General features: G+C 52.1%; 3 protein-coding genes across 6 annotated transcripts; 1 reads left to right on the forward strand and 2 right to left on the reverse strand.

Moving 5' to 3' along the window:
* Positions 1-40: 40 nt before the first annotated feature.
* On the reverse strand, positions 41-8,561 carry QPCTL (glutaminyl-peptide cyclotransferase like). Its single transcript, XM_074369399.1, has 7 exons — positions 8,238-8,561; positions 7,600-7,743; positions 6,609-6,890; positions 5,067-5,219; positions 4,867-4,966; positions 4,260-4,376; positions 41-2,787 (listed from the first exon to the last, which is right to left on the reverse strand). Exons 1-7 carry the CDS (start codon positions 8,445-8,447, stop codon positions 2,642-2,644), a joined length of 1,152 nt encoding a protein of 383 aa, XP_074225500.1. The 5' UTR covers positions 8,448-8,561; the 3' UTR covers positions 41-2,641.
* A 552-nt stretch (positions 8,562-9,113) lies between these two features.
* On the forward strand, positions 9,114-13,690 carry SNRPD2 (small nuclear ribonucleoprotein D2 polypeptide). Its single transcript, XM_010946822.3, has 3 exons — positions 9,114-9,269; positions 10,421-10,600; positions 13,425-13,690. Coding segments are annotated over exons 1-3 (357 nt in total). The 5' UTR covers positions 9,114-9,267; the 3' UTR covers positions 13,600-13,690.
* A 2,684-nt stretch (positions 13,691-16,374) lies between these two features.
* On the reverse strand, positions 16,375-25,061 carry GIPR (gastric inhibitory polypeptide receptor). Of its 4 annotated transcripts, none has more exons than XM_074369403.1 (14): positions 24,943-25,061; positions 23,813-23,943; positions 23,307-23,406; positions 22,685-22,792; positions 22,081-22,184; positions 21,290-21,393; positions 20,970-21,114; positions 20,088-20,247; positions 19,821-19,881; positions 19,413-19,482; positions 19,204-19,244; positions 18,973-19,111; positions 17,292-17,333; positions 16,375-17,199 (listed from the first exon to the last, which is right to left on the reverse strand). In XM_074369403.1, exons 2-14 carry the CDS (start codon positions 23,885-23,887, stop codon positions 16,990-16,992), a joined length of 1,359 nt encoding a protein of 452 aa, XP_074225504.1. In that variant the 5' UTR covers positions 23,888-23,943; positions 24,943-25,061; the 3' UTR covers positions 16,375-16,989. The 4 variants fall into 4 exon arrangements, with proteins under 4 accessions (XP_074225504.1, XP_074225503.1, XP_074225502.1 ...); XM_074369402.1 differs by having other exon boundaries at positions 19,204-19,292; XM_074369401.1 differs by having other exon boundaries at positions 19,204-19,482.
* Positions 25,062-27,498: the final 2,437 nt, after the last annotated feature.

Consider the following 27,498-nt stretch of genomic DNA (forward strand, 5'->3'; position numbering starts at 1 on the left):
CTCAATGTGCTGGGCTAAACAACAAATTAGACACAACAAATTAGAGACAAAGATTTATTGAAGTAGAGCTGGGTCTGGAAAGTAGCACAGAGAGAGAGAGAGAGAAAAAAAAAAAGAATGTTTATGGAGGATAGAGGAAGTCTAACACATTGAACTGGCATTCTAGAATCCGAAGAGAGAATGGTGTAATGGCAATATTCAAAGACACGATGGTTACAAATTCCAGCCAGGTAAAAGTCCAGTGAGCCCAGCGAGTCCTAGGCAGGATAAATAAAGAGACAAATAATCTAGACATGCTGGGAAAGTGTCCAGCTGTGATTGTCCGTAATTGATTTCTCTGCAGCTCAGTTTCTTAATCTGACAAATGAGAATACTGACAATTCCTCAAAAGGCTGATATGTGAGCCGTTGCACCTACAGTCCTCAACAGTTGTACTCATCAAATACACCTTGTGGCCCCTTCATAGTAGGAAGCTGGGGCAGCCTAAGTTTGGGGGACGGTTGGGAGCTGGGGAAGTCATCCCCTTGCCAGGCGTCTGCAGCCTCATCTGTAAAATGGGGCTCATGATCCTTAACCCAAATTCAAGTGAAAAATGTGCCCAGGCCCCTGGCCCAGTGCCTAGTGTGCAGTACACTCAGCAAGATGGCTTGCAGGGAGGTATGAAGGGCCGGGGATGTAACTGAACACACTGCTTCCCCTCTCAACACAGAGGTGATGGTGTCACTTACTTCTGGATGGCTGTGAGGCTGACGGGGACATGCTGCACTTTTAAGGGGTTGCACCATGCCTGCCAGCCAAGGAATGCACAGACAGGAACTCTCCTTGTGATTGAGACCCTCTTGCCACCCTGGTTGATGTCTGTCAATTGCCCTTGTGAACTCGACTTCTGTCAATTCCATCTCTAGGAGGCTGTTGGTACCCGGCCCCCACTCCCAACCCCGCTCTAACTTGGGCCCAGTTAAAAGCCTTAGGGGGAGCTACTTTTTGTCAACAATCTGTAGGTCCAGCACAGGTGATTTTTGGAGGGCAGGTAGGAGATGGGGGTTGGGAGCAGAGCTGTGGGTGAGAATCGGGGCTCTGTAAATAACTGGTTGGTAATCCTCAGCTCTGGCCACCTCATTTGCAAAATGAGAACCGAAATTGTACCTACCTCCAGATTTGGGGGGAGACTAAATGAGTTGGTATCTGCGAAGTGCTTATAGGGCCTGGCCCACAGTTGATGCCCCATAACTGTCAGCTGCTGTAGAAGAACGTGAATCAAGGACCTGTTTATCCTCTCTCATCCGATAGCCTGAGTTTCAGCCCATGAGTTCTCTTGAGTCCTCTCCAGCCTTGAGTTGGCTTGGAAGGCCAATGTGCACCTTTACTCTTTGACCCTCCATCCTGGCCTGGCATCCCTGCGGCCTATTAGAGTCACAAAATCAGCAGGTATGGAACCCGGCACAGGACTCCCTTTCTAGGCACCCTCCACTGTATGGGTTGCTTTGGGGTAGGTTTGCTGAGCAGCTGTGAGTGCACCAAACCTGCATCCTTAAGGACAGCGTGTCCTAAAGTTTGCTAATCATCTGACTTCCTCGGGGACTTGTTACAGAGTCCCGGCCCCTCTCTGAAGTTCTGACTCAGTAGATCTGGGGTGGGACCCTGGGGAGAGCATTTTTTTAAAATAAGCACCCCAGTTGAGCCTGAAAATCAGATAGGGCAGGGAAATAATTCCTGGGGCCATCACTAGAGTTGGCAGTTACACACACCAGCTCTCACTTGCATACCCACAGCTGAAAGGAAAAGGATTATTTAACTAGTTTACAGTGAATGTAGATATGTCTTATCCATTCCTACAATAAGTGCCCTCAAACTAACAAAACCCAGCGTTTGCCGAAGTATCTTTTGAGGTACACTAGTTCTGTGAGGTGCTTCCCAATAAAGGGGTTCCATGGTGAAATACTTTGGGGAACACTGCATTCTCTCTTACTTTTGAAAATTCACATGGTGCAATGAAGAAACTCATTTAATGTCTCACCCCGCTTCAAACCCCTCGTTCATGCAACACCTATTTATGCTAGTTTCTGCAGAATATGTTTTGCAGAAGCACCGATTTACTGCCACTTGGATCTGGCAGAATCTGGAGTTCCCAAGTCTTGGCTTCCATCTCCTCTGTTCCTGCTTCCGAGCACACCCTCTGTGGGCCCCGCGTGGCGCATCTTTGTGGGAGTTGGGTTTGGACTGGTGCAGTAGCAAGGCTGCCATTTTGGAGAAGGAACCAACACAAAAACATAAGCCACAGAGAATTCATTTGGTTGTGGGTATTGCTGGTCCAGACGCCAGTCCACAGTTGGCCAACCAAAACTGAGAACTGGCACTTGGTCCCTGTAAACCTTCAGCCCAAGTGTTTCCCTCAGGGCAGGGGCCAAGTTCATTCCTTTGGCTCTCACTCCACAGTGGTCTGTCTCTTCCATGACTTTGAAGAGTGGCAGCTTGAGAGAGTCAAAGAAAGAGGGTCTTCCAGTCACAGCACAAGCAGAGCCAAGGGTGTCACCAAGGACCAGCCAGCACACCCCAGGCCGGCCTGGCCCAAGCTCCTTGGCTGCAGGGCCCCGGCCACGTCCCCCGCTGGGCGCTTCTCCCTCAGAGTCAGCAGGGGGCGCTAGAGCCCCAGGTACTCAGCCAGGAACACAGCGAGGATGCGGCTCAGGTTGTGTACCGTGGGTGGGTGCAGGTTGGCCTCAGAGTCATCAGACGTGTGCCAGACGGAGGGGAAGGGCGTGGAGATGAGGTGGAGCACCGGGACCCCTGCGGGACAGAGAGGCAGCTCAGGCCCCATGCGTGGCCTACAGCCGCCCCAGGAGCCCAGGCCCACGCCTGGGGAAACTTGCTTGGTCCCCTTCAACAGAAGATACTCTGTTGTGGCACTTAAAGAACTCTGAACAATGATTTTAAGTGTGTGAAGGTACGTGCTCATTTAAAAACTAGACCCAGTATATTTAGACCCGGTATATTTATTGTCTTCATGAAACAACTTAGAAAAACTCAAAACTTGATGGATTATGGAAAGACCAGAAGAAGGGAAGGATGTCTTTGACCCTCCTTGCCAGGCATACCTATTAGGCTCTTTTTCTCTTCTTTACTAACAGTTAGCATTTATGTCCTATTCCAGGTCTGAGTCTAAGGCCACACACACAGGCAATTTTATCCTTACCATCATCCTAGAAGGTGTACTATGATATCCCCATTTTACAGATGTGGACACTAGGCACAGAGGCAGGCAGAGTGATTTGCCTAAGGTCCCACCTCTAGGAAACAGCACAGTCAGAATTTGAGCCCAGGCCACCTGTCTCCAAAGTGTGCGCTCCTAAACCTTGCACTGCAGTGGGTTCCTGTCCTCAGAGCGCTTCCCTCTGTTTCTGTCCACATTTGGTAAATGTCTGCCCCCCTACTACAGGAGCCAGGCCCATCCCTGTTTCCCTGCCACCTAGCTCAGTACCTGCCTTGGGAAGTAGTCACTGACTGAATCAGTAAAGGCATTGCAAGAAATGCCTATTTGTTGAATGCGTACATTATAGAGTGAAAATTTAAAAAGCAGTTTTTGGCACTTAGTGCTTGGCCAAGTACTGTGTAAAATGGAATTTTATATACCTAATCTCATTTAATCCTCCCAACCCTGTGACTAAGAATATATACATACACATGTGTTTGTATGTATGAAGAAATGGGGGCACAGAGACACTAAGCAATTTGCCCTAGGTCCACCAATGGTAAGGCACAGCTTCTAAAACCCAGACCTGTCCAATTCTAAACACCTATGTTCTGAACCTCTTGACCAGATGTCTTCAACACTGGCTGTGCATCAGAATCATCCAGGAGATTTGTAAAAATAATGCAGAGGCCCAAGATTGTGGTTCAGTAGGCTTGAAATGTGACTAGGTATTTTTTGAAGCTCAGGTGATTATGCTGGGCTGCCAAGGCCTTGAAAGGCAAGAACGAGAAGAAACTGCGATCACTGAGACACCGTCAGCAAGGGCTAACACGTCCTGAATGCTCGCTAGTGCCAGGTGCTGGTCCAAGGTTTTTACATATTAACACATTCAATCCCCTCAACAACTCTCAGATGGAGGCTATCGTCCCCATTTTACAGATGAGGAAATCAAGGTACAAATAGGTTAAGCAACCTGCCAGCAGTCCCCACCTCTGGGAAGGGGCCAGGGCCAGGTCCCATCTGTGGCTCCCTTGAACCCCTGCCCCCCACTCCTCTCTGCAGCAAGTACCTCGGCGGAGGAAGGGGATGTGGTCATCTTCCACAGAGCCAGGGGGCTCCCCAGACTGGAAATACATCACTTCCCAAGGATGAGACTGCAGTAGGTTCAAACGGTGCAGGCGCTTCTCTGGAGGCAGGGGGATTAGAGAGCAAGGGTCAGCTCCTCAAGGGTCAAAGGTTCCCCTATGCACAAATCAAAGGAGGGCAGGGGGCCTGGGGGTAAAGCACTGGTCATCCCAACAAAGATGAGTGTTAATTACTCCTTCCTGCTGGCTTACTGTCTTCCCAGTCTCATTAAATCCCTCTGAGTCTAGGGATTACCCCAATAATCTTTACCACCATACCCTATTTATATATAGGAAATTGAGGCTTGAGAGATGAAACCACTTGCCCAAGCTCACGTAACTGGTAAGGAGAGTAGAATTTGGACTCAAGCCCCTGTTTGTAATCACAACATTTGACTGCTGTGGGACTTTTTTGTGTTTCTGCCCTTGTGCTTTAGAGAGAGACTGGGGAGGTAGATGACCCCTTAGAGGCTGGATGACCCCTTAGAGGACAGGTGTCTGGCCCTCCCTCCAGCATCCCAGGCTGGTCCCTGCCTCCACCTTCGCCCTTACCAATGCTCCTCAGCCGATAGAACCAGCGGGACGTGCGAGGGAAGTGACTGTAGAAGGTCGGGTTGGGGGCTCCCAGGAGATCAAGAAGCATAAAGAGCTCCTAGAGAGAAAGGTCAGGACTGGAGAGGCCAGGCAGGGTGCTGCCAACCTCATTTCACCCTCTTCCCACTTCACCGGAACCCAGCAGGGCCTGAGCTTACAATAGCCTGGATCCTGGTGAAGCCAGAGCTGTGGGGTGCAGACTCCATGAGCTGGGCCAGGTGCCGGGAGCCATAGAGGGAATCCTTGGGTCCCCACTCCTTCAGTGCCTCTTCACCGTCCAAGAAAAGTAGCTGCAAGGTGACTGGGGCTGCCTGGGGGGCCAGTGATCAGGGCCAGCTCAGTGCCAGACCTCAGCCACAAGCCACACACATTTCCTGCCAACTTCCACAGCCAAACAGGGCAAACTCAGCCTGCTCACTGGTAGAGTGCGGTGGCCAAGAGTATAGACCCTGAGCCAGATCATCTGGGTTCAAATCCTGGCTGGGATGTTTGGCAGCCGAGCAGTCACAGGTAAGTTACTAACTTCTCAAAGCATTGGTTTCCTTATGTAGAAATGGGGTTAATCAGAGTTCTAATTGTAGGGTAGGATTCAAACCCAAGTCCTAGGACAGTGCCTGGCATATAGTAACTAAATAAGGGTTACTAAGCTCTGATCGTTATTGTCATACCTTAAGCTCATTTAGCAAAAGAGACTGACCCACAAATAAATTATACAAATAATGAAATGCAGTTGGGCAGATGCTTCCAAGAATGACAGGATCCTGTAATGGTTTAGGAAATGGGTCGGGGGAACTTGGCCTGGGGAGCATGTCGGGTCCGTCGGGAAGGGATGTCTATGCTGAGGCTGAGTGGAACTGGCCTGGCAAAATGGAGGAGAGGGAAGAGAGTTCCCAGGTGAGGAAGCAACATAGATCTGGACTGAGGCCAGAGAAGGGGTCAAAGAGGTTTAAGAAGAAGCCCAAGGGGCCAGCAAGGGCCACGGAGTTTGGGCTTTGTTGCAGTGGCAGTGGGGGTTTTGAGCCATAGAGAGGATCTGAGCAGGGGAAGAGTGTGAGGAGATGTGTGTTTACATTCATTTATTCCATACATTTTTTTGATATCCTGCTTGATGCCAGGCAATATTCTGGGCCCAGGGACTAGAGCAGGAAATAAAAGCAGCCAAGGGCCTGCCTATCCAGAGCTTATGCAAGCTGGGGAGACACACCAACAAATCAACAAAAAGTACCATGAGGCAATGGGATAGTGACAGGGAGCTATTTTAGGGTGGCTGGGAAGGTCTCTTGGAGGAGGTGACATTAGAGTGGACCTGAATGAAGGGTGGGAGCTGAGGAAAGCACATCCCAGGCAGAGCAAACAGCATGTGCAAATGTCCTGAGGTAGAGTGAATTCTCTGGGCTTGAGGTACCTGGAGGAGGTTGGAGACCAGAGTGGAGTGAGTAATGGGTGAGGAGTGGGAGATGAAACCAGAGAGGTGAGAGGGCATACCTCCTGGGCTAATAGAAGGACTCTGGCTTATACATGGAACAAGGTGGGAGCCATGGGAGGGCTTGGGGCAGAGAAGGGACAGGATCTGACATTTAGAAAGACCCTATGGCTCTGGCGTGGAGAGGAGGAAGATGACTAGGAAAGGGAGGGTGGTGGTTTGGACCAAGGCAGAGACAGCCCCTGCCTTCCACCCCAACCCTAACCCCACTCCTTACCTGCTCCTTGGCTCTACTCAGCTCTAGGTCGAGGGCTTGGGCCAGCTCCAGTAGCAGGGCACAAGGCACAGCTGAATCCGTGGCCCCCACAAAGGGGGCCAACCCAGATGGTAAGAGCTTGGAGTCATAATGGCATGCAAGGGTAAGGTGACGGGCAGCCCCTGGGTCCAGCGTGGCCACCACGTTGCCAAAGTCCAGTGGCCCCAGGGGTGTTGAGGCCGTGAAGGGGTCCAGTTCCACATGCCAGCCTGCCGTCAGGGTCCGCAGCGTGGCCTCTAGGAACTAGTGGCAAGAGAGAGGTGGGAGGGTGGGAGGGGACTGGGGAGGAAGTTGGTAGAAGAGCCATATGACCTGAACCAGGCAGAGCAGTCAGGTTGACTCACAAATCCTACTTTGGTTTAATCATTCCCTTGATGCATTTCTGCTGAGCACTACTAAGTGCCAGATATGGAGGGACCCTGCCTCTGGATGCCATGACTAATCACAGCTCACCCTTCAATAGCACTCACTCTGTGCCAAGCTCTGTTCTACGAACCTTATGGAGTAGGGACTGTCATTGGTTCCATTTTGCAGATTAAGAGACTGAGGCACAGAGAAGTTAAGAAACTAGTCCAAGGTCACACTCTGAGTGGCTGAGGTAGATCTGAACTCAGGCAGTGATCAGATAACTCTCAATGCTTTCTAGGAGGCAACATAGAGATGTTGCAGTACCAATTCTGGAATCAACCCATTTGGGCTGAAACCCTAGGCATACCATTTATTAGCTGTAGGATTTGGGCAAAATATCTAACAGATCTGGGCCTCAGTTTCCCCATCTGCATAATGAAGATCAGATTGGTACCCACCTCATAGCTTTCCGTGAGGGCAGTACAGTCTGGTGGTTACCAGGATAGAACTCTAGAGTCAGGTTAGTTCCAGGCAGAGGGCAAAATACCTGTTTCCCATTCCTTGATAGGCTGCGGGGTCAGGGGTTGGAGGTGGGGTTTTTTACCTTTCTGACTTGGAGATTGCCCGGGCTGCCCGGGGTCCGCACAACCAGCAGGGGGCGCAGATAAGTGTTCCAGAGGCGGTGCGGGTCCAGTTGCCCCACCACCCTCCGCAGCCGGGCTTCGGGGAGGCTTCCGATCAACGGGCCCTTGGGAAGGAGGTGGAATGGGGAAAAGAAGAGCAGAGCATGAAAGCAACCCTCATTCCAACCCTACCCCGGGGGCTGTTGTCCCTAAGAAGCCTCGGTTCCTCTTCCTATCTCAGCCTCTAGCATCGGAGGTTTCTAGGATAAATCCTAGACACGGGAGAGTCCCCACAAGCCCATCCGGCCCAGCCCACCCCAATCCTGATGGGGAAATCGAGGCTCAGTGAGAGGAAGGGACTCTTCCAAATAGTTGACTTTAGGATTAGAATCCAGAACTCCCAGTCTTACTCCTTCAAACCCTTCCTCTTACGGGGGGAACCGCTATTACAGCAAACCAGAAGCCTCATTCCGTCGGAAATAGATATCCGCTCTAATGACGGAGACGGCGACACCTGCGGCTAGAGCCACACGATAAAGCCACGTCAACCTGAGACCTTGAGGGAGGGCAGGCGGAGAATGAGGGCTTCCGCAGTGCCCACGTCCCCGCCCGGCCTCACCCGCAGCTCCCGGCCCACCGGCAGCTCCTCAGTCTGGCGGTGCCAGCCGCTCCAAATGGTGTAGAACACCGAGGCCACCGCCAGCGCCAGCAGTAGCACGGGCAAAAGGTGCGCCCGCGGTAGCAGGCGGCGCTTGGGCGGTGAGGGTGGCTCCAAGAGGCTGCGTTCCCCAAGCCGTAGCCGGGGCCGCCCGCGGCCCCCGGAACGCATGACAGCTTCGCCCTGAAACCGGCCCGAGACAGCGGATAGAGTTTAGGCCCAGCCAAGTCCCACCCCATGGAATCACCAGACCAATGAACAACAATAGCAGCTGCACCATCCCACCCTCCAACGAGCAGTAAAGCCAATGGAGACTTTCGTTCTGAGGACACGCCTCCCTGTCTCCTTGGGGCTTTCAGGGTTGGTAACCCTGAGAGTTGCACATCCCAAAAGGGAGCGCGAAAGAGATAGGCACCGCCTCAGCGGAGGAGGGGAAGCCAATGAGAGGCGTTAGATCATAGAAAATGTTCGACTTCCCGGGCGTAAGTACACGCCCCTCACGGATGTAGGCAAAGGACTGGTTATTCGCAGTCCAAAAAATCAACAAATGGTCCCCGAAGAAAAAGGGGAGCAGTCTATCCCTGAAGCGAGGAGTGGATTGGCTTCGCGGAGGCCCAGCCCCCGAAGGCAAGGCGGGCGGAAGTTTGGAAACAGCTTGTCCTTTCACTCCTTCACCCTGTGCGGTTCCACAACAAAATGGTTTGAGTCGGACCCGCTTTATTTCCTCTCCATTCTCGTGAACACCTGTCCCACTGTCCTGAATCTGAATGACCTCAAACCACTACGTAAGACTTTTACCCCACAGCTGTGTAGGGCTGGCGGAGATCGCTATGGCAACAGGTCACGCCCCACCCGCTGGTTGGGTTTGCGCAGGCTCCCACGGAAGTGGGCCGCAGGAAGCGGAAGTCCCGCCTTTCTCGCTCTCTGTTCAGAAGCTGAAGCAACGCGGAGGAGGCAGGAGTGATTTGAAAGCGCGGCAGCCACCACCACCATGTGAGGCCGGGCTGGTCTTAGGTGGTGGGAGTGGGGTTGAGGGTGTAAATTTGGCCACTTACCGGTGGAAGGGGATGGACCGAGCGGGGGCGGAAGCAGTCATTTTGGGGGTAAAGTGGCGTACTTTTCTACTGATGAGTTTGAGAATGGGCCTGGGGCCTTTGACGGATCCTGACTAAGGGAGAGGGGACAGCTTTATGAGATAACGGGCTGAGCTTTCCCAAATAATCAATCTTACTGAAATGAATTTTATGGGGAGGCGATTTTACAAATAAAGAACCTGGGAGAGGAGAGTACGGACTCTTAGGAATAACGATTTGAGTTAAGCGTCTTATTCGGATAATTTGAGCTGGAGACGGTTGGCTTTTCGACCTAATTCGCGGTTTTTACGGTTAACGAGTTACCGGTATGATTTTACTTACGTATTCATTTAACAATCGTTTATTAACTAATCATGTATCAGGCTGCTTTAGACACATAACAGTGAACTACCCCCACCCCTCCCCCAAGGAAAAAAATCCCCTTCTGCATATTATGGGATGGGAAGAGGCAGGCAATAAATGTAATGGTAATAAGTAGGTAAAATATATCGTGTGTTAGGTGATGAGTGGCCGTAGAGTGGCAGTAGAGCAGAGGGGAAAGAATGGGGAGGACAGGACACATTAAGGAGGCCGTACTTGAGCAAAGACCTGAAGAAAGTGAGATACCTGAGGAGGTCTTCAGGCAGAGGGGAAAGCAAATGCAGAGGCACAAAAAGAAATTTTGCCTAATATTTTCAAGGACCACTCAGGAGGCCACTGTGGCCAAAACAGTGAGAGAAGGCTGCAGATGTAGGTCATTGTAAAAACTTTCGATTTTACTTTTTACACTGAGATAGGAACCATGAGAGGGTTTTGAAGAGTGAGATGATATGATTGAGGTCTCAGTCTCACCCCTGAGACTCCTCTGTGGAGAACAAACTTATGGAGCCTGGGTGGAGGCAGGGAGGCCAGTAAGACTCTAGAAGGGAGAGGATGGAGGTTCAGGCCATGGTAAGAAGTGGTCAGATTCTGATACATTTTAGAGGCAGAGGACTGAACAGGAGGCCATGACCACCCTCCAGCTCCACTTCCAGGCCCTCTCACCTATGGGTTCCATACTTGCCCACTTAGGAGCCTCCTCAATAAGCCCAAGAGTGAGATGACCCCAGAGGAGCTGCAGAAGCGGGAGGAAGAGGAGTTTAACACGGGTCCACTCTCTGTGCTCACACAGTCGGTCAAGAACAACACTCAAGTGCTCATCAACTGCCGCAACAACAAGAAGCTCCTGGGCCGGGTGAAGGCCTTCGACAGGTGAGTGCCAGGGTCCCAGGAGATGTTCCGTCTGGGCCTGGAGAAGCAGTCCCAGCTCCATGTGAGGAGCTTGAATACATGGTTTCTCAGAAGCCTGGAGCACGATCATTTTGAGACCCTGAGATGTGACTGTTTCTCGTTGTCCCTCCAGCTGTGGAGTACGGTGGTTATGGCCATGTGCTTGGGGAGCCAGTCATGTGTTCTTAGCAGCTCTACCCCTTAGTAGTCACGTGACCTTCGGCAGGTGACTGTCTCGTCTGTACAGTGGCAGTAATCGTTGTAGTTATAAAGATTCAATCATTTAATATATGAGAAACATAGTAAGTCATTAGAAGTATCTGGCACACAGTGCTCGTAATCAGTTTTCACAGTTAATGCACGATGAGAGCATCCACCCATGTCAGTTTTACCCTCCAGAGATACAGCAGTGACCGAAACAAACATGGTTCCTATACTCGGGGAGCTTATGCTTGTAGTTTTAGGTGGGGAAGCCAATAGCAAACACACATAATGTGTTGCTAAATAATGTGTTGTAAAGACAAATGATTATAAATTCTATGCAGAGAAGTAAAGCCAGGTAAGACTTTGGAATACGGGGAAGCGAGTCCTGTCTTAGCTGGGTAATACAAGAGGCCTCCTAGGAGGAGATAATGGTGGACAGACCTGAATAAAATGAAGGAGCAAGCTAGGGTCTGAATGTTTCAGCCAGAGGGAGCAGCCAGTAATTTTTCCTGTCTGGGCTTCAGTTTCCTTATCTGCAAAATGTGCATCATAGTAATATTCCTTAGGACAATTGTGAGGGATAAATGACACTCTGTTGGAAGAGCACTTGGCTCAGTACCTAACATGTGATAAATGCTCAGTACACATATGACTCGCAGCCTTTAGTTAGCATTTGGGCCGTGCTTTCCTCACAGTGGTATGGTGAGGCTTCTGGAATGCTTTTACCACTAGCTGTTGATGTGACCATGAACAAGTCTTTCGCTCTGAGCCTTACTTTCCTCTTGAGTAAAATGAGTGAGGACAAGAGAAGGGGCCGAGCACCAGGAGGCAGGGAGCCCTGGATATGAACACAGGCTCTGCCACTTCCAAAATGTGTGACCTCGGGTGAGTCACTTCATCCCACTGGGATCAGTTTCCTGCTCTAGAAGTTGGAGAGAACAGTAGTGTTTACATTTTTTTTTTAAGTTGACTCTCCTTTTCCGCTAGCTTCCTCCTCTGCCCCTATGTTAGCCTTTCACTCTGCCACCCCACCCAGCATATTGCCGTAGTACGTTTCCTGCAATGTTTCAGTCACATGCATACATTCAGGGGCTCCTTGGTGGTGGGAGTTAGCAGCTTTTTTGAGGCATAATTGATTTGTCATAGTATCATAAAATTGTTCTTGAGATAGTCTTCTCTGTACTCTGTTGCATCCTGTTTTTCACACAAATCAGTGGTCTGAGGACATCAACACAGGTCAGCTAAGACATTCTTAATTAACCACTTTATTTACTTAATTATGTTACTTTCTTGAGTGAACAATGGATGCAAAATTCGAAAAATACAAGAGGCACCCAGTGAAGGACAAGTCGTCTCCCCAACCCCTTTGCCCCACTTGCCCTCCTGAGGGACCCCATCGTGGCTAACTTCTCAGGTTTACTTGAACAGATCATCATACATGTAGATATAGGAGGGTGCTTTTTATTTATTTTTAAATCACTACTAATGGCACACCACACAGTTTTAGACCTTGGCTTCTTCACTTAACATTATACCTTGGAAATGTTCCCATATTGGCACGTTACTTCTTTTTTTTTTTTTTTAACTTATTTTCTCTGAATTGGTAATATATTCCAAAAACAGTAATAATAGTCCAATGAAAAATTTCCATGTAGTTTGTCCCCAGTCTACCTAGGTCACCCCACTGCCACCAATCACTAGCTGTCTTTCAAGGATTGTGTATTGCATAAGCAAGTGGTGGGATAGATGCTTTTCCTGCCCCTTTTTTCCTACAGAGGATGACTTTCCATGCTTACTACCTTGCCTTTTTCACTCAGCAGTATCTGCTGGAAGTTACTTCTGAGCAAGGAACAGGCTTCTTCAGTTTTTTTCTTTTTCTTATGCTTGGTGATATTTCCCTATATCCTCCTGTCCCTTTACTTGCTTTAATCTTTTCTTCGTAGCACTCACCACCACCTGACAGTGTATTACAGGTATCTTTGTTTACTTTCTTCGTGTTCTTCTCCTCACTAGAATGCACACCTCATGAGGGTGGGGATAGAATCTGTTTAATCCATTACTGTATTCATTGCATGCATTTGTTGAGTAAGCTGATCCATGCTGTTGTCACACGTGCCCACCCGGCACCCTGAGGACAAGGACAAAGCAGGACTGGAGGGGAAGCATCACGTACCGCCTAAGGCCCCAGGGACCTCTGGTTCTCCAAAGAGAAGCTGTTCCTTTACTGATGCCTCCAAAAGTACTTGGAGTTAAAAAGCACAAACAGAATCATTTTTTTGCCTATATTTGCCTTGGGCCAGGCACTAAATACTTGACGAGATTGCCATATTGATTCATTTAATTTTCACAGCAGCCCTAGGAGGTAGGCACCATGCTTGTCTCCATTTTAGAGAGGAGACAATAGAGGCACAGAGGGGTGAAGTCCTTTGCCAAAGCCTCACTCTGAGGACTTGCAGAGGTGGCATTGGAGCCTGGCTGTCCTGGTCCCGGGGCCTGCCTCTTTCCCCAGGCCGTGCTGCGGGAGGAGAAGGCAGTACCCTGCAGAGGGGGGCCGATCAGAAGGCACCCCCCTTACTCCTGATGCCTCTCCTTGCCCCACCAGGCACTGCAACATGGTGCTGGAGAATGTGAAGGAGATGTGGACCGAGGTCCCCAAGAGTGGCAAGGGCAAGAAGAAGTCCAAGCCAGTCAACAAGGACCGCTACATCTCCAAGATGTTCCTGCGCGGGGACTCGGTCATTGTGGTCCTGCGGAACCCACTCATCGCTGGCAAGTAGGGGCCGCCTCCTTGCTGGCAGAACTTGTCCTCTCATTTTGCAAACGCCTGCCCTTTGTGATGGGAATAATAAAGTCCTCTGTTTTTTTCTATTGGTATCTGTCTGTTCCCACGGCCTAGAGAGATGGCAGGCCTGGGAGGGGGGCCGCTGTGAGTGGGGTCCGCCCCTGGGATCCTCCGTGACTTCCCCTGTCTGTGAAGTGAATAGGTTGGGCAGAGAGAGCTTTTGCTCCCTCTTGTTTTAATTTTTCCCAGCGTCTCATCATTTTCTCTCTTCCTCCTCCCCACCTTTCTCTCTCAGTAAGTCAGTCTTCTTTTTCCCCATTTGTTCAGTCAAGAAGCAATCCCCCAAGTGCCTCCTCTGTGCCCAGCCCTGTGTTGCAGTGCTGGGGACACAGCAGTGCCTAGGAGAGCCCCCGACCTGCCCTCACTGATGAGAGGAGGAGCTCCATGGTTAAAGCAGTTAGTACCCCAATACTGATAGCATTTGTGGTACACCTGCAGGCGCTAGGCTCCGTGCCGTTGAGACTTACTGACAGCTCTGAGCAGGCACTGTTATTTATTCCCTCCAACTCCAGAGGAGGGAACTGAGGCATAGAGAGGTGATCACACCTCCCAAGGGTATCCAGCCAGAAAGTGGTGATGCTGTGATTCAAACCCATGCTGCTCCTGAGCCTGTGGCTTAACGGCGAACTCTGCTGCCCTCAAATCACAACTTAATTGCCCTTGAAAGAAATTCTCTGATAAGGTAGGGAGATAGAGGTGTGAAGGGGGGCCTTACTTATTTTACAGGAGATTTAGAAAGATCCCTGTCTTGCTCTGATGCACAAACATCATGCTCTCCCCAACTCGCGTCTCTCTCTAACCTGTCTGCCTGCACCTGTGTCTGTTGTCCAGGTAGGGCCAAATGCCAGGCTGATGCAGTTCGCAGGCCTGAGGTCAGGATCAAATGAAATAGCAGACACACTGAGCAGTGGAAGGCACATCCTGAGTTACCCCATGAGCCCACTGGCAACAGAGCTGAGGACCCTGCAGCAGGAGAAGGCCTGACACAGGCAGGGCGGATGGCTGTGAAGTTATAAAGGTGCACATTTACTGAGCGGTTCACATGTGACTAGAACAACCATCTGGGAGGTAGATACTAGAGCCATCCCATTTTACAGATGAGACAACTGAGAGGGTAACTGACTTGCCCAGGATCACTCAGGAAATGATGAAACTGAGTTCAAACCAAGGAAGCCAGGCCCTCGTGAGTAATCTTGACTGTTGGGGAGCAGATGGAGCCACACTGTCCTCAGCTGTAAAGTGGGAGGAAGGACACTGCCTCAGGAGATTTCTCTGGGGATTTGGTTCTTGTGTAGGAGCTGGGACACCACAAGCCCTGGAGTCACAGTCCTGGGTTTAAACCCCTGCCCTATGTCCCTCCTGTCCTCCCCAGGAAATAGGTGTTCATTTTCCTGTCTTGCAGGCTGGCAGCAAAGATTCTAGCCAAGGGCATCCTGCTTAGTATCAATCTGAATTTCCTCATCTCTTTACCACCTCACTGCCCAAATGGTTTTTAATCCCCTCTTCCTTCACTGAGCAAAAGTGAAAGCAGAGGTTGTAGGACAAGCACTAGGCAGTCTGGCGAAGTGTGCTCCAGGCACCAGGCTGTCCCCTAAGAGTAACTCAGAATTGCGGACAACCCTAGATGCACGTATCATCATTTCCCCCATTTCCCAGAAGTGAAACTGAGGCACAGAGATTGCGGATTTTCTCCAAGTCACACAGCTAGTCAGTAGCCAAACTAAGATTTGAACCAGGCTGTTTGCTGCAGCTTTATCATTCCCATACTACCTTTCTAGAGAAGCAGCCCTCAGAAAATGTCACACACACAATTTTAATTGTATGCATTGTAAATAGTTTAAATATCAGAAGATCACATGAACATTCCCAGTGGGGGTTAGGCATGGAGGATGGTGGCCGAATGATGTCCGTGTTCTCTTGGCAACACATGACTAAAGTTGAGCGGCACTGCTTTCCAGAGGGTACAAGGCCACACAGCACCCCGCCACACAGTAGGCCTGTCATTTTATGGCCTAGTCAAGAAGATTCTCCTGTCCCTCCTCCCCCACAAAAAAAACCACAACTGTTTCTCATGCTTTATTTACAAGGGCCCAGCCCTGGGGCCCTCACCTTCCCAGAACCCACAAGAAGGGCCCAGCAGGGCCACATGCTTCAAGGGACTCTGAGTTCAGCAGCTGTGGTCACTGTCCAGGGAGTTGGGGAAAAGAATTGACAACACCCAGATACTAAGTGAATCTAAGTGTATATCTGTGGGAAGGATTTAGAAGTGAGGGTCTTGTATGTATACAAGTGGTCCAAGCACAATGAGACTGCTGGCTTCACCCCCAATTCTAGCTCCGAGGGACCACCCAGAAGGGTGGGGACATGTGTCCACACTCCAGCTAGCAGTGGTCCTGGTCTCTCTGGATGTAGGTCTCAGCTCTGAAGCCTGCCCTGAATTGCCCATGTTTATATCTGCACACAGAATCCTCCTCTGGAGCCCAGTGCCGCTCACACTTCTTTCTTTAACCCTTCCTGTGAGCTCCAGACCCTTATTCCCAGCTTCACACATCCAAAGAGCACTCTTGGGTCTCCCCACCCTGAACCCAATCTCCCTATCTCTCCTCTCTCCATCCCAAACTGAGACGTCTTTCCTAATTTCTCTTCTTGCTACATTTTCCTCAGGTGATCCATGGACAAATCCTCTCAGTTCTACCTTTAAAATAGCCCCAGAATCCAACCGTTTCACACCCCAACATGGCCACCACCCTGGTCCAGCCAACACCACCTCCCACCTGCAGTGTCCTCCTCACTGGGCTCCCAGCTGCCACCCGTGCTCCCAATAATCGGCTCCCACACAGGGCAGAGAGGGATCTGTTTAAAACATTAGCCCACTCCATTAGGAGGCGCTCCGAAGACTCTTGAGTGCAGTCTGACTCATCCCATTCCAGCCACACAGGCCACCTCTCTGTTCCTCTGACATGGCCAAGCTCCTTGCTGCCCCTGGGCCTTTGTAGATGCTCTTCTGCCTAGAATCTTATCCATAAATTCCTCCCAATGCTGTCTCCTTCATCTCAGGCATGGCTTAAATGTCACCTCCCCAGAGATGCTCCAGACCACACTAGCCCCCTTCTAACTTTTCTTCATAAGCCATCCCACAGCATATGTACAACTTCTGTCTTCATGATCTGTTTTCCTCAGTTGTGATCTCTAGGAGAACAGGGATCTTGTTTTCTGTTCCCCCCCCCAGCCCCCACATTTCCTCAGCGCCCTCCACACCGGGCCTGGTACACAGCAGGCGGTCAATAAATACATGCTAACTGAATGGACACAAGAATCCCGCTGCCTAGCAGTAACTTTCCAAGACACGGCTGGCCTCAACCCCAGGACCCGGGAGGGCCCTGGAGCACAGAGCGCGGCCAGCGACGACCTGGCCGGGGCCAGAGCCCGAGGACAGGGTCGGGAAGGCGCGCTCGCGGGGCTGGCGTGGCTCCTCGCCGCCGAGGCTGTGGCGCAGGCGGCAGCGGTGCCAGCCTCGGCGGATCTCCGACTGCACCTGCAAGGGGACGGTGCTTAGAGGCGGCGACGAGCGCGCGGTTCCCCGCGCGGCCGCCAGAGGGCGAGGGCGAAGGGCCGTGGCTCTCCTACCTCCTTGTTGATGAAGCAGTAGAGGATGCTGACCAGGAAGCCCTGCCACAGGAGAGGAGGGGTTAAATTGGGGGTGGGGACAGGGTTATAAGCACCCCGTAATGAGCTCAGACCCTTTCCAGGCCCCAAACCACTTTGCCTGCTGCAACCCTGGTCCTAGACTATTGGAGCCACCTCCCTGGCTCCCTGCTGTCCCATTGCCCTTGCCAGTTTGCTGAGCAATCAGGGCTGGAGGTTAAGAATCCGTGATCCCGGAGGTAGACTGCTTGGATGTGATAACCACTTCCCCACTTGGGCAAGCTGCTTAACCCCTCTGTGCCTCAGTTTCTTCATCTGGAAAATGGAATAGTAAGAGTGGTGGTCATGAGAATTGAGATTTTTTAATATGCAAGAGGCTGTAGTGCCTGGTGCATGGTGTTAAACCTTTTTCTCAATCCTATCATAACTTACTACATAACATTATATATTATCAACAAATTAACTTTGATAAAGAATTAGTTTTATATTTATGTAAATGTATACATATTTACATATAAATTTAAATAAATATAAAATATTCACAATGAATAGACACATTAATACAAGACAATTATTTTAAGAGTAATTATTAAGATATCTTATTATTACTTAACATACCTGTTAAAATCTAACTCTGATCATATCCCTTTGCTTCTTCACTCAGAGGAAAAGCCAAAATCCTCGCTTGGCCTAGGGTTCTGCCCTGGTACCTCACCTCTGTCCTATCCCCACCTTGCTCCCACTGGCTCCCCCTGCTTCAGGCATGTTGGCCTCCCTCCATCATGACATCTCTCCCACCTCAGGGATCTTGTATTTGGTGTTTCTCTTCCTGGAACATTTTCCCCAAGTATTTTCTGGCCTGTTCCCTCACCTTCTTTGGGTCTCTGTTCCAATGTCTTCTTGGCAAGGCCTTCCCTATTGCCCCATCTATAATCCCACTCTTCTTTGTCTGCTCATCACCTCTATTTTCTTACTTTTTTTTTCTCCTCTAGGCACATCTCACTACCTTACATTCTGTATATTTTACTTATCTAGCATCTTTAGCATCTGTCTCTTCCATTAGAGGGTAGGACCATTTGGTCCTTGGTGGTATCTCCACAGTAAGCCTGGAGTCATGTTTGGTACATAGTAAGTGTTCAATAAATTTTTGCTGAAAGTAATGAATGAACAGCCTTGTGAGGGGAAATTAGTATTGTCCCCACTTTAGAGATGGGAAAACTGAGGCCCAACAAGATTAAAGTAGGGTGGGGGCTAGGGTAGGGCAAGCAAGTGCGGGATTGGCCTTAAATGAGAGTGAGCACCTCCTTACATTTTGCACTATGGGCACTTCGCATGCCTCACCCTTGCTCTGGCCCTGCGGTGAAGGCCACAGAGCTGGGAAGTGACAGAACCCAAATTTGGCCCCAGCCCTGTCTGGCCTCAAAGCCCTCCATCTCCGCCAGGAGGCAGTACTGCCAGGGCTGCCTGGTCTCCTGTCTTCTCCCTGCTGCTTCCCCAGCCCAGGGCAGAGCTAGCATAGTATTCTGGGTAGAATGAATGAACAAAATCCCATCTTCACACCCGTCAGGTGACTGCGCCATGGGATGATTGTAGCCCTCATGCCGCTCTGAGTAGGAGTTACCTCAAGTCAAAGGGTGTAGCCCCTGCCCCCCCACTTAGGCACCTGGAAAGAGCTGAGGAAGATCTCAAAGCCGAGCTTGGCCAAGCGCAGGGTACCCCGGGCCTGTTCCTCAGTCACGGGAGCAAACACCACTTCGTGGACACCCAGCAGGGGCACCAGCGTCAGCGTGGAGCGAGCCAGCCTGGGGGTAGAGGGTGGCAGTGTTCCCACGGCCCCGGGTCCCCCATCTTGCACCCAGCCACCTTCCCCTCCGTCCCCAATGCCCTCCTTCACCTCAGCCGGTAGTCTGGGCACCGCATCTGCCGCGTCCTCACCTTGGACACGAGGATACCAAGGATACGGATAAAGATGATAAAATTAATCTGCAGGGAGAGAGTGAGACAGACCCAGGCCCGAAACCGTCTCGGGAACAAAGCGTAGCGCCTGGCTTCCCAAGATGGGAAATCCCTGAGACCACCTGGAGGAGGTGGGGCCGGCCGTACCAAGATGGTTAGGAGGATAGGGGTTCGTATGATCCACCAAATGGCCTTGATATCGTTCCTCTCCCAGCACCTGGAGGAGGGGGAGTAAAGCTAAGAGAAAACCCTAGGCTCAGAGGATCCAGCGCTTAACTCCCAGACTCCGCCCACCTTCCTTAACGCCACACCTATATTTCTTTAAAGCCCCACCTGCTACTATTTAGGCTTAGTCCTCATCCCTCCCCTTCCCGTAGTCCTCGAACACCGCTTTCCGAACGACCGATTCCTTTGGACCCCACCCACGTTCCCTCAGGGCTGCTAGGTGCAATTAGAACCTCCCAGCGTTTCCATCACACCCCGCCCACGTCCCTCAAAGAGCCACGCCCACCGCCCAAGCTCCGCCCCAACCCCGCCCCAGACCCTGCGACTCACTGTGTGTTCTCGTACAGGTACCTGACGATCACCCAAGGAATGACGAAAAGCGCGGGGGCCCCTGTGCAGACCCCAACCCCCGCCCCCCACCCCGCCGCAGCTGTCAGAGCTCGCACGGGCTCCGCCAGGCCCAAGACCCGCGGAATTCCCCCGCCGGGATGGGGAGGCAAAAGCCAGGGAGGGGAGGAGACCCCCTGAGGTCGACCAGCAGGGTAGCTGGGGGAGGAAGGCGCGCCGGGCAGGGCAGGGGACAGGGTCGGGGCTCACCCCAGCCGACGAGCATGTAGCAACGGAAGTGGCCCTCCTCGGAGCCTCCCACAAGGACCAGGAGGCTGTGCAGGTAAATGCCCTCCACCAGCAGCCACGTATAGTTGGCGCCCACGCAGTACTGGGTCATGACCTGGGCTGTGCGACAGGCAGCTAGGGCCTGGGGGGCGGCCAAACAGAGGGGACGACAGTCAGGGCTCCCTACACCCCCATCTCTTGTCATCTCTTGACAACAGATATTCCCCTCCCACTCTATATCACCAAAGGATGGCATATGTGGCTGGTTTCTCTCACCCTACTCTCTTCCCTTATGTGAACTCTCTCACTCTAACCTCTTTAGCAATTGGTATCTTACATCTTGCAATCAGAGTTCTCCCCAGATCTCCCCAAATACAGCCTCTCCCACCCCATCTCCTTCTAAGAATTCCACTCAACTACTCCACCTCTCAAAAGGATTCCCTCTCACCCCTTGGCAATTGGTATGGCCCACTGGCTACTGAATAGTTTTTCTCCCCTCTGTCCCTAGACTCTAGTCTCTCCCACCTTGTCTCCCAGGAACAAATTGCTCTGGACCAAATCCCCCCACCAGTTAGTTTCTCCTATCCCATCACTGCCTCACCTCACCTCTAGCAGGGACTCACTGGTGGGAAAGGGTGAGATAAGGAGGGAAAGGGAATGGAAAATTCCAATAGAGGTGGTGAAGGGGTAGGAGTGTGCAATGATGGGGGAGGCTGAGTTGGGAGGGTCCCTCTCCAAATGTGTTGGAAGGGTCAAGAGCGATAAACTGTTGAGAGTGTACAAGGTAGTAAGTGGGTTGGGAAACTTCTGGCCCCACCAGAGGAAGCAGAATACCAATTTGAGAAAAAGAGGGCTGACACTTACCTGATTCCACAGGAGAGGGGCCTGATCCCCAGGATAGGGGCCAGTTGGAGGAAGCAGACGGTCTCGGGTGAGGATGGCTGTTGCCCGCAGCATGAAAGATGTGAACAGGTTGATATGGATGTAGTTGCGAGTGCAGCGCAGCCGCCTGGGGGATTTGGAGGCAGTCTAGGGGCCTGTCCTTGGCCACATAGAACCCTTTAATCCACCTTCCAGCCCTTCCCACAAAACCACCAATGAATGCTCGTCCTGACTACCCCCACCTTACTGGGAAAACTGAAGCCCAGTCTCTGCTACCCCTGCTCAGGGGTGGGGGGTCCCACCTGAAGAAACTCAAGATGAGCAAGGCGAACAGCAGTGTGGCAAAGGACAGGGAGTAGCCCACAGTATACACAACCTGCAGCCGTTCCAAGATCAGCCTTTGGTCCTGAGTGGGGGGCAGGGGAACAGGGGAACACAGCTCAGCTCTTCCCCTAGGGCCACAAAGACATCTGCACTTTGTTCCTAACCAGCACCCCAATTTTCTCTTGAGGATCTACCTACGCTTGTTTGAGTGGGGGACTCCACCCCTCAACTTCAGGGCTGGTCCTGTGACCAGCCAAAGCATTCTATCTAACACTCCCCCACCCCTACAAACGCACACATACAAACACACATACACAGTGATTAGTACAGGGCAGGTATATGACCCAAACCAGGCCAATGAGAGTCAATCCTAGGACATTATGTTGGAGCTATTGAGAGCAAAGCTCAGTCTTCCTATGTGTTGCTTGGTTGGCGGAATGTAAGCCTGGTACTAATGGGGGCCATTTTTCCACCCGCAGAAAAGAGGAGACCATCACAGAAAAAAACAGAAGCACAATATGGTGAGAGAGATTCCCAACCACATCATTTTAGCACCTAGATCCAGCTGTGCCTGAAGCTGCAGCCTTATACTTTTCAATCACAGAAGCCAATATATTCCTTTTTCTTTCTCCTTCAAGCAAATTTGAGTTGACTTTCTATCACTTGGAACCCAGAGTCCTGAACAGTACAAGGGGTGTCAGGTTTGGTCTGAGGCTGCTGCCTTTTTGCCTCTGCCTGGACACTCTACCCTGAATCCCTCACCTCTTACCTGAAAAGCCCCATTCTTCTCTGGGTTCTCGCACTGAGAATGGTCTCTCCAAGGTCCCCATTGGCCATCACTGCCACACTGGCGGAGGACGAAGCCTGCAGCCACTGTGGGGAAACAAGGGAGCAGATCAGAGGCACAGAAAAAGAGAGAGATGGAGACAGAAAGACAAATTGTGAGACAAAGGCAGAGAGAGAGAGCCAAAGTGATGTTGTTGATGATGATAAACCCTTATATAGCATTTTACACGTATTAGTTAATTTAATATTCACAACAAGCCTATGAACTTGGTACTATTATAAACGTCATTTTTCAAGTGAGGAAAATGAGGCATAAAGAAATAAACTACCCTAGGCCACACAGCTAGTTAGTCCCGACAAGGAAGACCAAGGTATGCAGGGACAGACTCATGAAATGGAGAGAAAATAAGAACCCAGTGGTCCTCAGAGAGATACAGAGGCAGAGAAGGAGCATTATGTGGTGACTTAGCCAGGGTGGACAGACAGGAGACACCCAGCCAGACAAAGAGGAGCAGGGGACAAAGAGGAGCAGGAGAGCTGCGGGGGATTTGTGTCAGGGGAGGCTCCGGGTTCACGGGGCAGCTCACCCTGGCGGTGCCAGGGCAGGTACCACGGGCAGGACGCACGGGCGGTGGCATTGGGTGCGGTGTAGTCCCAGCAGACGTACATATCGAAGGACCCGTTACAGGCGAGGCCTGGGGTGGGTGTAGGGGCCAGATGTCAGGTGGATCACGAGTCCAATGCTTCTCCGCCTTCCACACACACGTCCTGCCCAAGCCCCGCCCACTTGGTGTGGTCCAGTCCCTGCTCCGCCACAGCTCCTCCCACCAGACCCAAAAGTCCCACCCATCTTCTGAGCCCTACACTGGGCTCCTCCCACCAAGCAAGTTCCCACTGCAGATGCTTTCCACTCTGCGAGGCACTTCACCGTCCACTTTAGGTCCCACCCACCTAGTGTAGACCCTTCCCAAGACCCTTCCCCTTTCAAGCTTCATCCCAGGCCTCTCCCACTAATCCGGTCACGCCCACCTGCACTAAGGTCTGGGCCCTTCCCACTGAGATCAAGCCCCACACAGACCTCTCCCACCCAGTATACATCTAGCCCAAACTTCCCTTTCAGGTCCCGGCCATCAGTCCTAGACCTGCCTCAAGCCCACGCTTCTCAGCCCCAGCCTGTACCATGCCCCGAGTCCTCCACCCCTGTCACACCTGCTGGGGGCTCCATGGCCTCCAGGGTCTCCTGGCACTCCCTGCGGTAACGTTCCCAGCGCTGGTACAGCTCCCCCGCCGTCTGTCCTTCAGAACCTGCCTATAAAAAAGAGAAGGGAGGACCCCCCGACCGACCCACCCCCTTCCCAGGCAGCTTGGTTCCGGAGGACCAGAAGCAAACTAGAGGAACTCAGAGGGGCTGTTGTGTTTTGCTCAGGAGTCTTGGGTGGCTTAGAAACCTCTTCTAAGTCCCGAGTGATGCCTAGAAACCACCAGGGGAGTTGCTGTGTGGGACTGAAAACCTTCAGGAAAATTAGGGGACGAAGGTGGCTAGAAATTATCAGAAAGATTTGTCGGGGGAACGAAGAGGGGCTGGAAAAAAAGAATCAAAACTCGAATCTGGGCGAACAGGGAGGTTTTTAAATAATCTTCCCAGTAGGGTAAGACTTAAAGCCATCCCCAGACCTCCCTTCAAGCCTTAACTCCTTGGCTTCTCAGGTTCTCACCTCCGCCCTCCGGAGCAGCGGCCCCCACGGAGAGAGCAGCAGTAGCAGCCGCCAGGGTGGGCAGTTCAGCGTCATGTGGGCCGCGGGGCATGGGGGTGGTGAAGGGTCGGGTCACGAAGGGGCAGTCCAACCTGCGGAGTCCGAGGGCAGAGTCAGGAGCCTCTGCCCTCAAGCCCCCAGCCCCAGCGCCACACTGGTAACGTATTCAGGTACGCAGACTCGGAGGCAGTGCATCCAGCCCCCCCCCCCGACCCACCCCTCCCCAGGAGTGATGATTTGGGGAGGGGGGCAGGGGAGAGGCGCGAGGAGTAGGGGAGGCTGAGATCTAACACGTAATTCCTGGGCCCACCCCTGGCTGTTGCCGGGGCAGCAGCGGTGAAAAGGGGGTGTTTGCTGAGGGTGCTGTTGCCTTAGAGCTGCGCTGGGCGGAAGCGCCAGTGTCACCCGGGGTCTAGACCTAGAGACTCGGAGGAACCTGGGGACCGCCTGGGAGTGGAGGGCTTGAAATGTTTCTTGGAGTTCCCACTGTCCCAGCCCAAAGGGTTTTCAAATTGCTGATAGGAACCGACCTTATCAAACTTTCCCCACAGTGGATAAAGCCCAGAGTCAATGGGCCAATCCTCTCCTTAGGGACTAGAGAGGCGTCAGACCCTGGGTTTAGGTCCGCAAGGGCCCAGATGCCTGGAAATCGGTCTAACTCCCAACACCCCACAGCCGGCACCATGTAGGGAAAGGGGGAAGCAGGGAGGATTTTGGACAGAGCCTCAGAAAGACACAGTCAGAGTCGCATGAGACAGAAATATTGACTGAGAGACACAGAGACAGGCAGAGTGAGACACACAGCAAGAGACAGAAACCAAATACAGAGAAAGACAGACAAAAATGTGGGCTAGGAGACAGACACAGAGACTCAGAGAATGGGGGAAAGAGAGGCTCGGAGCTCTCTAGAGGCTAAACAGAGACTGTGAGACGTGAAGACAGAGATACCAAGGGACAGAGAGAAGGAGGCTAGAGACCATGAGTTCAGAGAGACAGAGAGACAAAAGCAGTCTAAGAAACAGAAAGAGGGACCCAGAGACTTGAAGGGACACAGGGGCAGAGGGAACAGGCTGGGACTGGGGAACCCTCACCTGTCCCCAGCCCTCCTCTTGATCACTTGCTGCGCTGCTGCTGCGTCGGCTGCTGCCTCCACTGCTCGCCTGGGCTCTGGAAGAGGTGACAGCCTAGGGCGGGGGGGGGGGCGGGGGGGCGGGGCCAGGGCCGCGCGGAGCTCTGGGGCTGAGACCTGGAGAAGGGGGCCGGTCTGTGCAACGACCACAGCCACTCAGGGTCACGTGGGAGAGCGGTCACAGAGGCAATCATCCTGAGGACCCCAGGGTGCACAGTCTCCCACATTGCCCCACCCACCCAGCCACCGTACACAGAGCCACAGTCACAAAGTCACACATGCAGTATTACACACAGTCCCCTATGCTGAGCCACAGGGTAGCCCAGCACAGAATCCCCCACACTGTTCTTCCTGGTCACTTACAGTTGTCCAATCCACAGTCACACCCAGAGAGCCAAAGGCCATCACCCACAGGTTGGCAGTCATCCATAGTGACACAGCCACAGGCTCGGGGCCTGGGCCCCCCCACTCACACAGGAGCACAGCCACAGCTTCCCACAGTCCTGATGACACTGTGTCAGACACATATCACACCATCACTAGGTCACATCACAAACACCGTCTGTCTGCCCTCCACAGGCCTGTGTGCCCCGGGGGGTCAGGGACAGGGCATCTCCATCACCACTGGGTCCCCAGCATCACTTGGCAGAGGTTTAGGCATAGAGCAGAAGAGGAAAGAATGATTGTGGATGAAATAAATGCACACGGTTACTTGGTTCCTCACATAGTCGTGGGATCCTTTCATCTCACACGCTTCATATAATCCCCTACAGAGCCCACAGTTACATCCCAACAACACATGTTCCCCAACTGTCACTAAGGCACACACTCTTACAAGCTCCTGGTGTCACCTTGTCATGCTTGTCAGCCTCAGATGGTCACACCCAGTGCTGAGGTCATACAGTCAATCCTCCATCACAGCCTCACTCGCATACACATACAATCACACACACATCACACACCGAGATGCCACCATCCCACAGTAACACACAGTCACTCAGTTGTGCGCAGGATCACACACCGTCACCCCACAATCACACACGAACCCACAGCCTCGCATGGTCTCACGGTCACAGTCGCCACTGAATCACACACCTCCTCACCAGCTCCACTTGCAGGCTCATCTTTGTCCTAAAATATGGGAAATATCTGTACACGAGTGAGGAAGCCTTAGAAACTGGGTCCCGGCTCTCAGCACTCTTCCCCATTTAATGCAAACCACCAATTCCTGCACATTCATCATACTATTAACATTCATGACCACACACTTCCCAGGGAGCTGTAAGATAAATGGGACAGAGGTGAGCCTGCCCATTTTGCAGAGGAGAAACTGAGGCCCAGAGACCCCAGGAGGGGCAAGGAGTAAGGGATGGCGTGAGATCCAGCACCAGAAGCTGGAAGGCGACAGTCTGGGGGAGGGGAGTGACATGGGGGTGGGGGTGATCCTGGCTTCCTGACTTCCAGTTGGCCTCCCTGCTCTCTGCCCCACATTCCTGGCGCCCTCTGGGTCCTGGGAAAGGCTCATCCGTGGAGTGGAGAAGAGAGCGGTCTGAGATTGCCCAGTACCTCGGGAAGAGAGGGAGTCTCTCCTTGGCCCCAAGAGGGCCTGGGGGGCGTCACTTGCTAGGGATGGGAAGGTGGAGAGAGGCTGGATAGTGGGGGGAGGAGAGAGACTGGGGGTGGGAGGGGGAAACAGGGGAGAGGAACAAACTGAGGTGGTGAGAGAGACGGGAAAAGAAACCAAGGACCAAGAAAGAGCAGAGACAGATGGAGACAGGAAGAGGCAGAGATGAGAGAGACCAAGAGAGACAGACAGAAATAAATCAAACGAGACAGAAAACTAGAGAGAGGGAATAGATACAAATTGAGAGATGGAGATGGGAAGGGGTGGAGGGAGAGACAGCCTGAAATATGAGGCCCTGAGGAGAGACAACCAAGGCCAGGAGCTGTGGAGAAGAGCAGGCAGCTGGGGCTCAGAGCCCCTGGTCCCTCCCTCATCCCCCCCCCCAACTCCAGGAGAACACACAGCAGAACAGGGCACTGATGGGGGTGGGCATGGAGGACAGGAGGGGCGATGCCTAGGTCTCTGACTGGCCCCCTGCCCATCTCAGCCCTTCTGGTGGTGATGGGGGGCTGTTACAGTCTCCCAGGGTCTGGGGAAGGGGCAGCAGGGCTACAGGGGTAGCCACATGGGCCCTCCCCAATTCCCATTCTCAGGACTTCTGGAAACTTCACGCAGAGAGGCAGCTGTGCCCTCTGCCCCTGCCCTTAGCTCTGTCATCCATCTTTCTCCACACGACCTTCTCGCTCTTTGGTCCCAGTCTCTCCTTTCCTCCAAGCCTGCATTCAGTTTGTTCCTCTTCCTCTCTTGTTGGCTGGGTGGTCTTTTCTCTGTCTCTTCCTTCCTGGTTTCATTCTGCCCCTTCTTCATTTCTCTTGCTTTCTCCATTCTCTGGGTTGGTCTTTTTGCCTGTCTTGAAGCTTTCTCCTTTTTCTTCCCTCTTTTCCCATCTCCTCT

The sequence above is a fragment of the Camelus bactrianus genome, chromosome 9, assembly GCF_048773025.1.
Source record: "Camelus bactrianus isolate YW-2024 breed Bactrian camel chromosome 9, ASM4877302v1, whole genome shotgun sequence".
NCBI lineage: Eukaryota > Metazoa > Chordata > Mammalia > Artiodactyla > Camelidae > Camelus > Camelus bactrianus.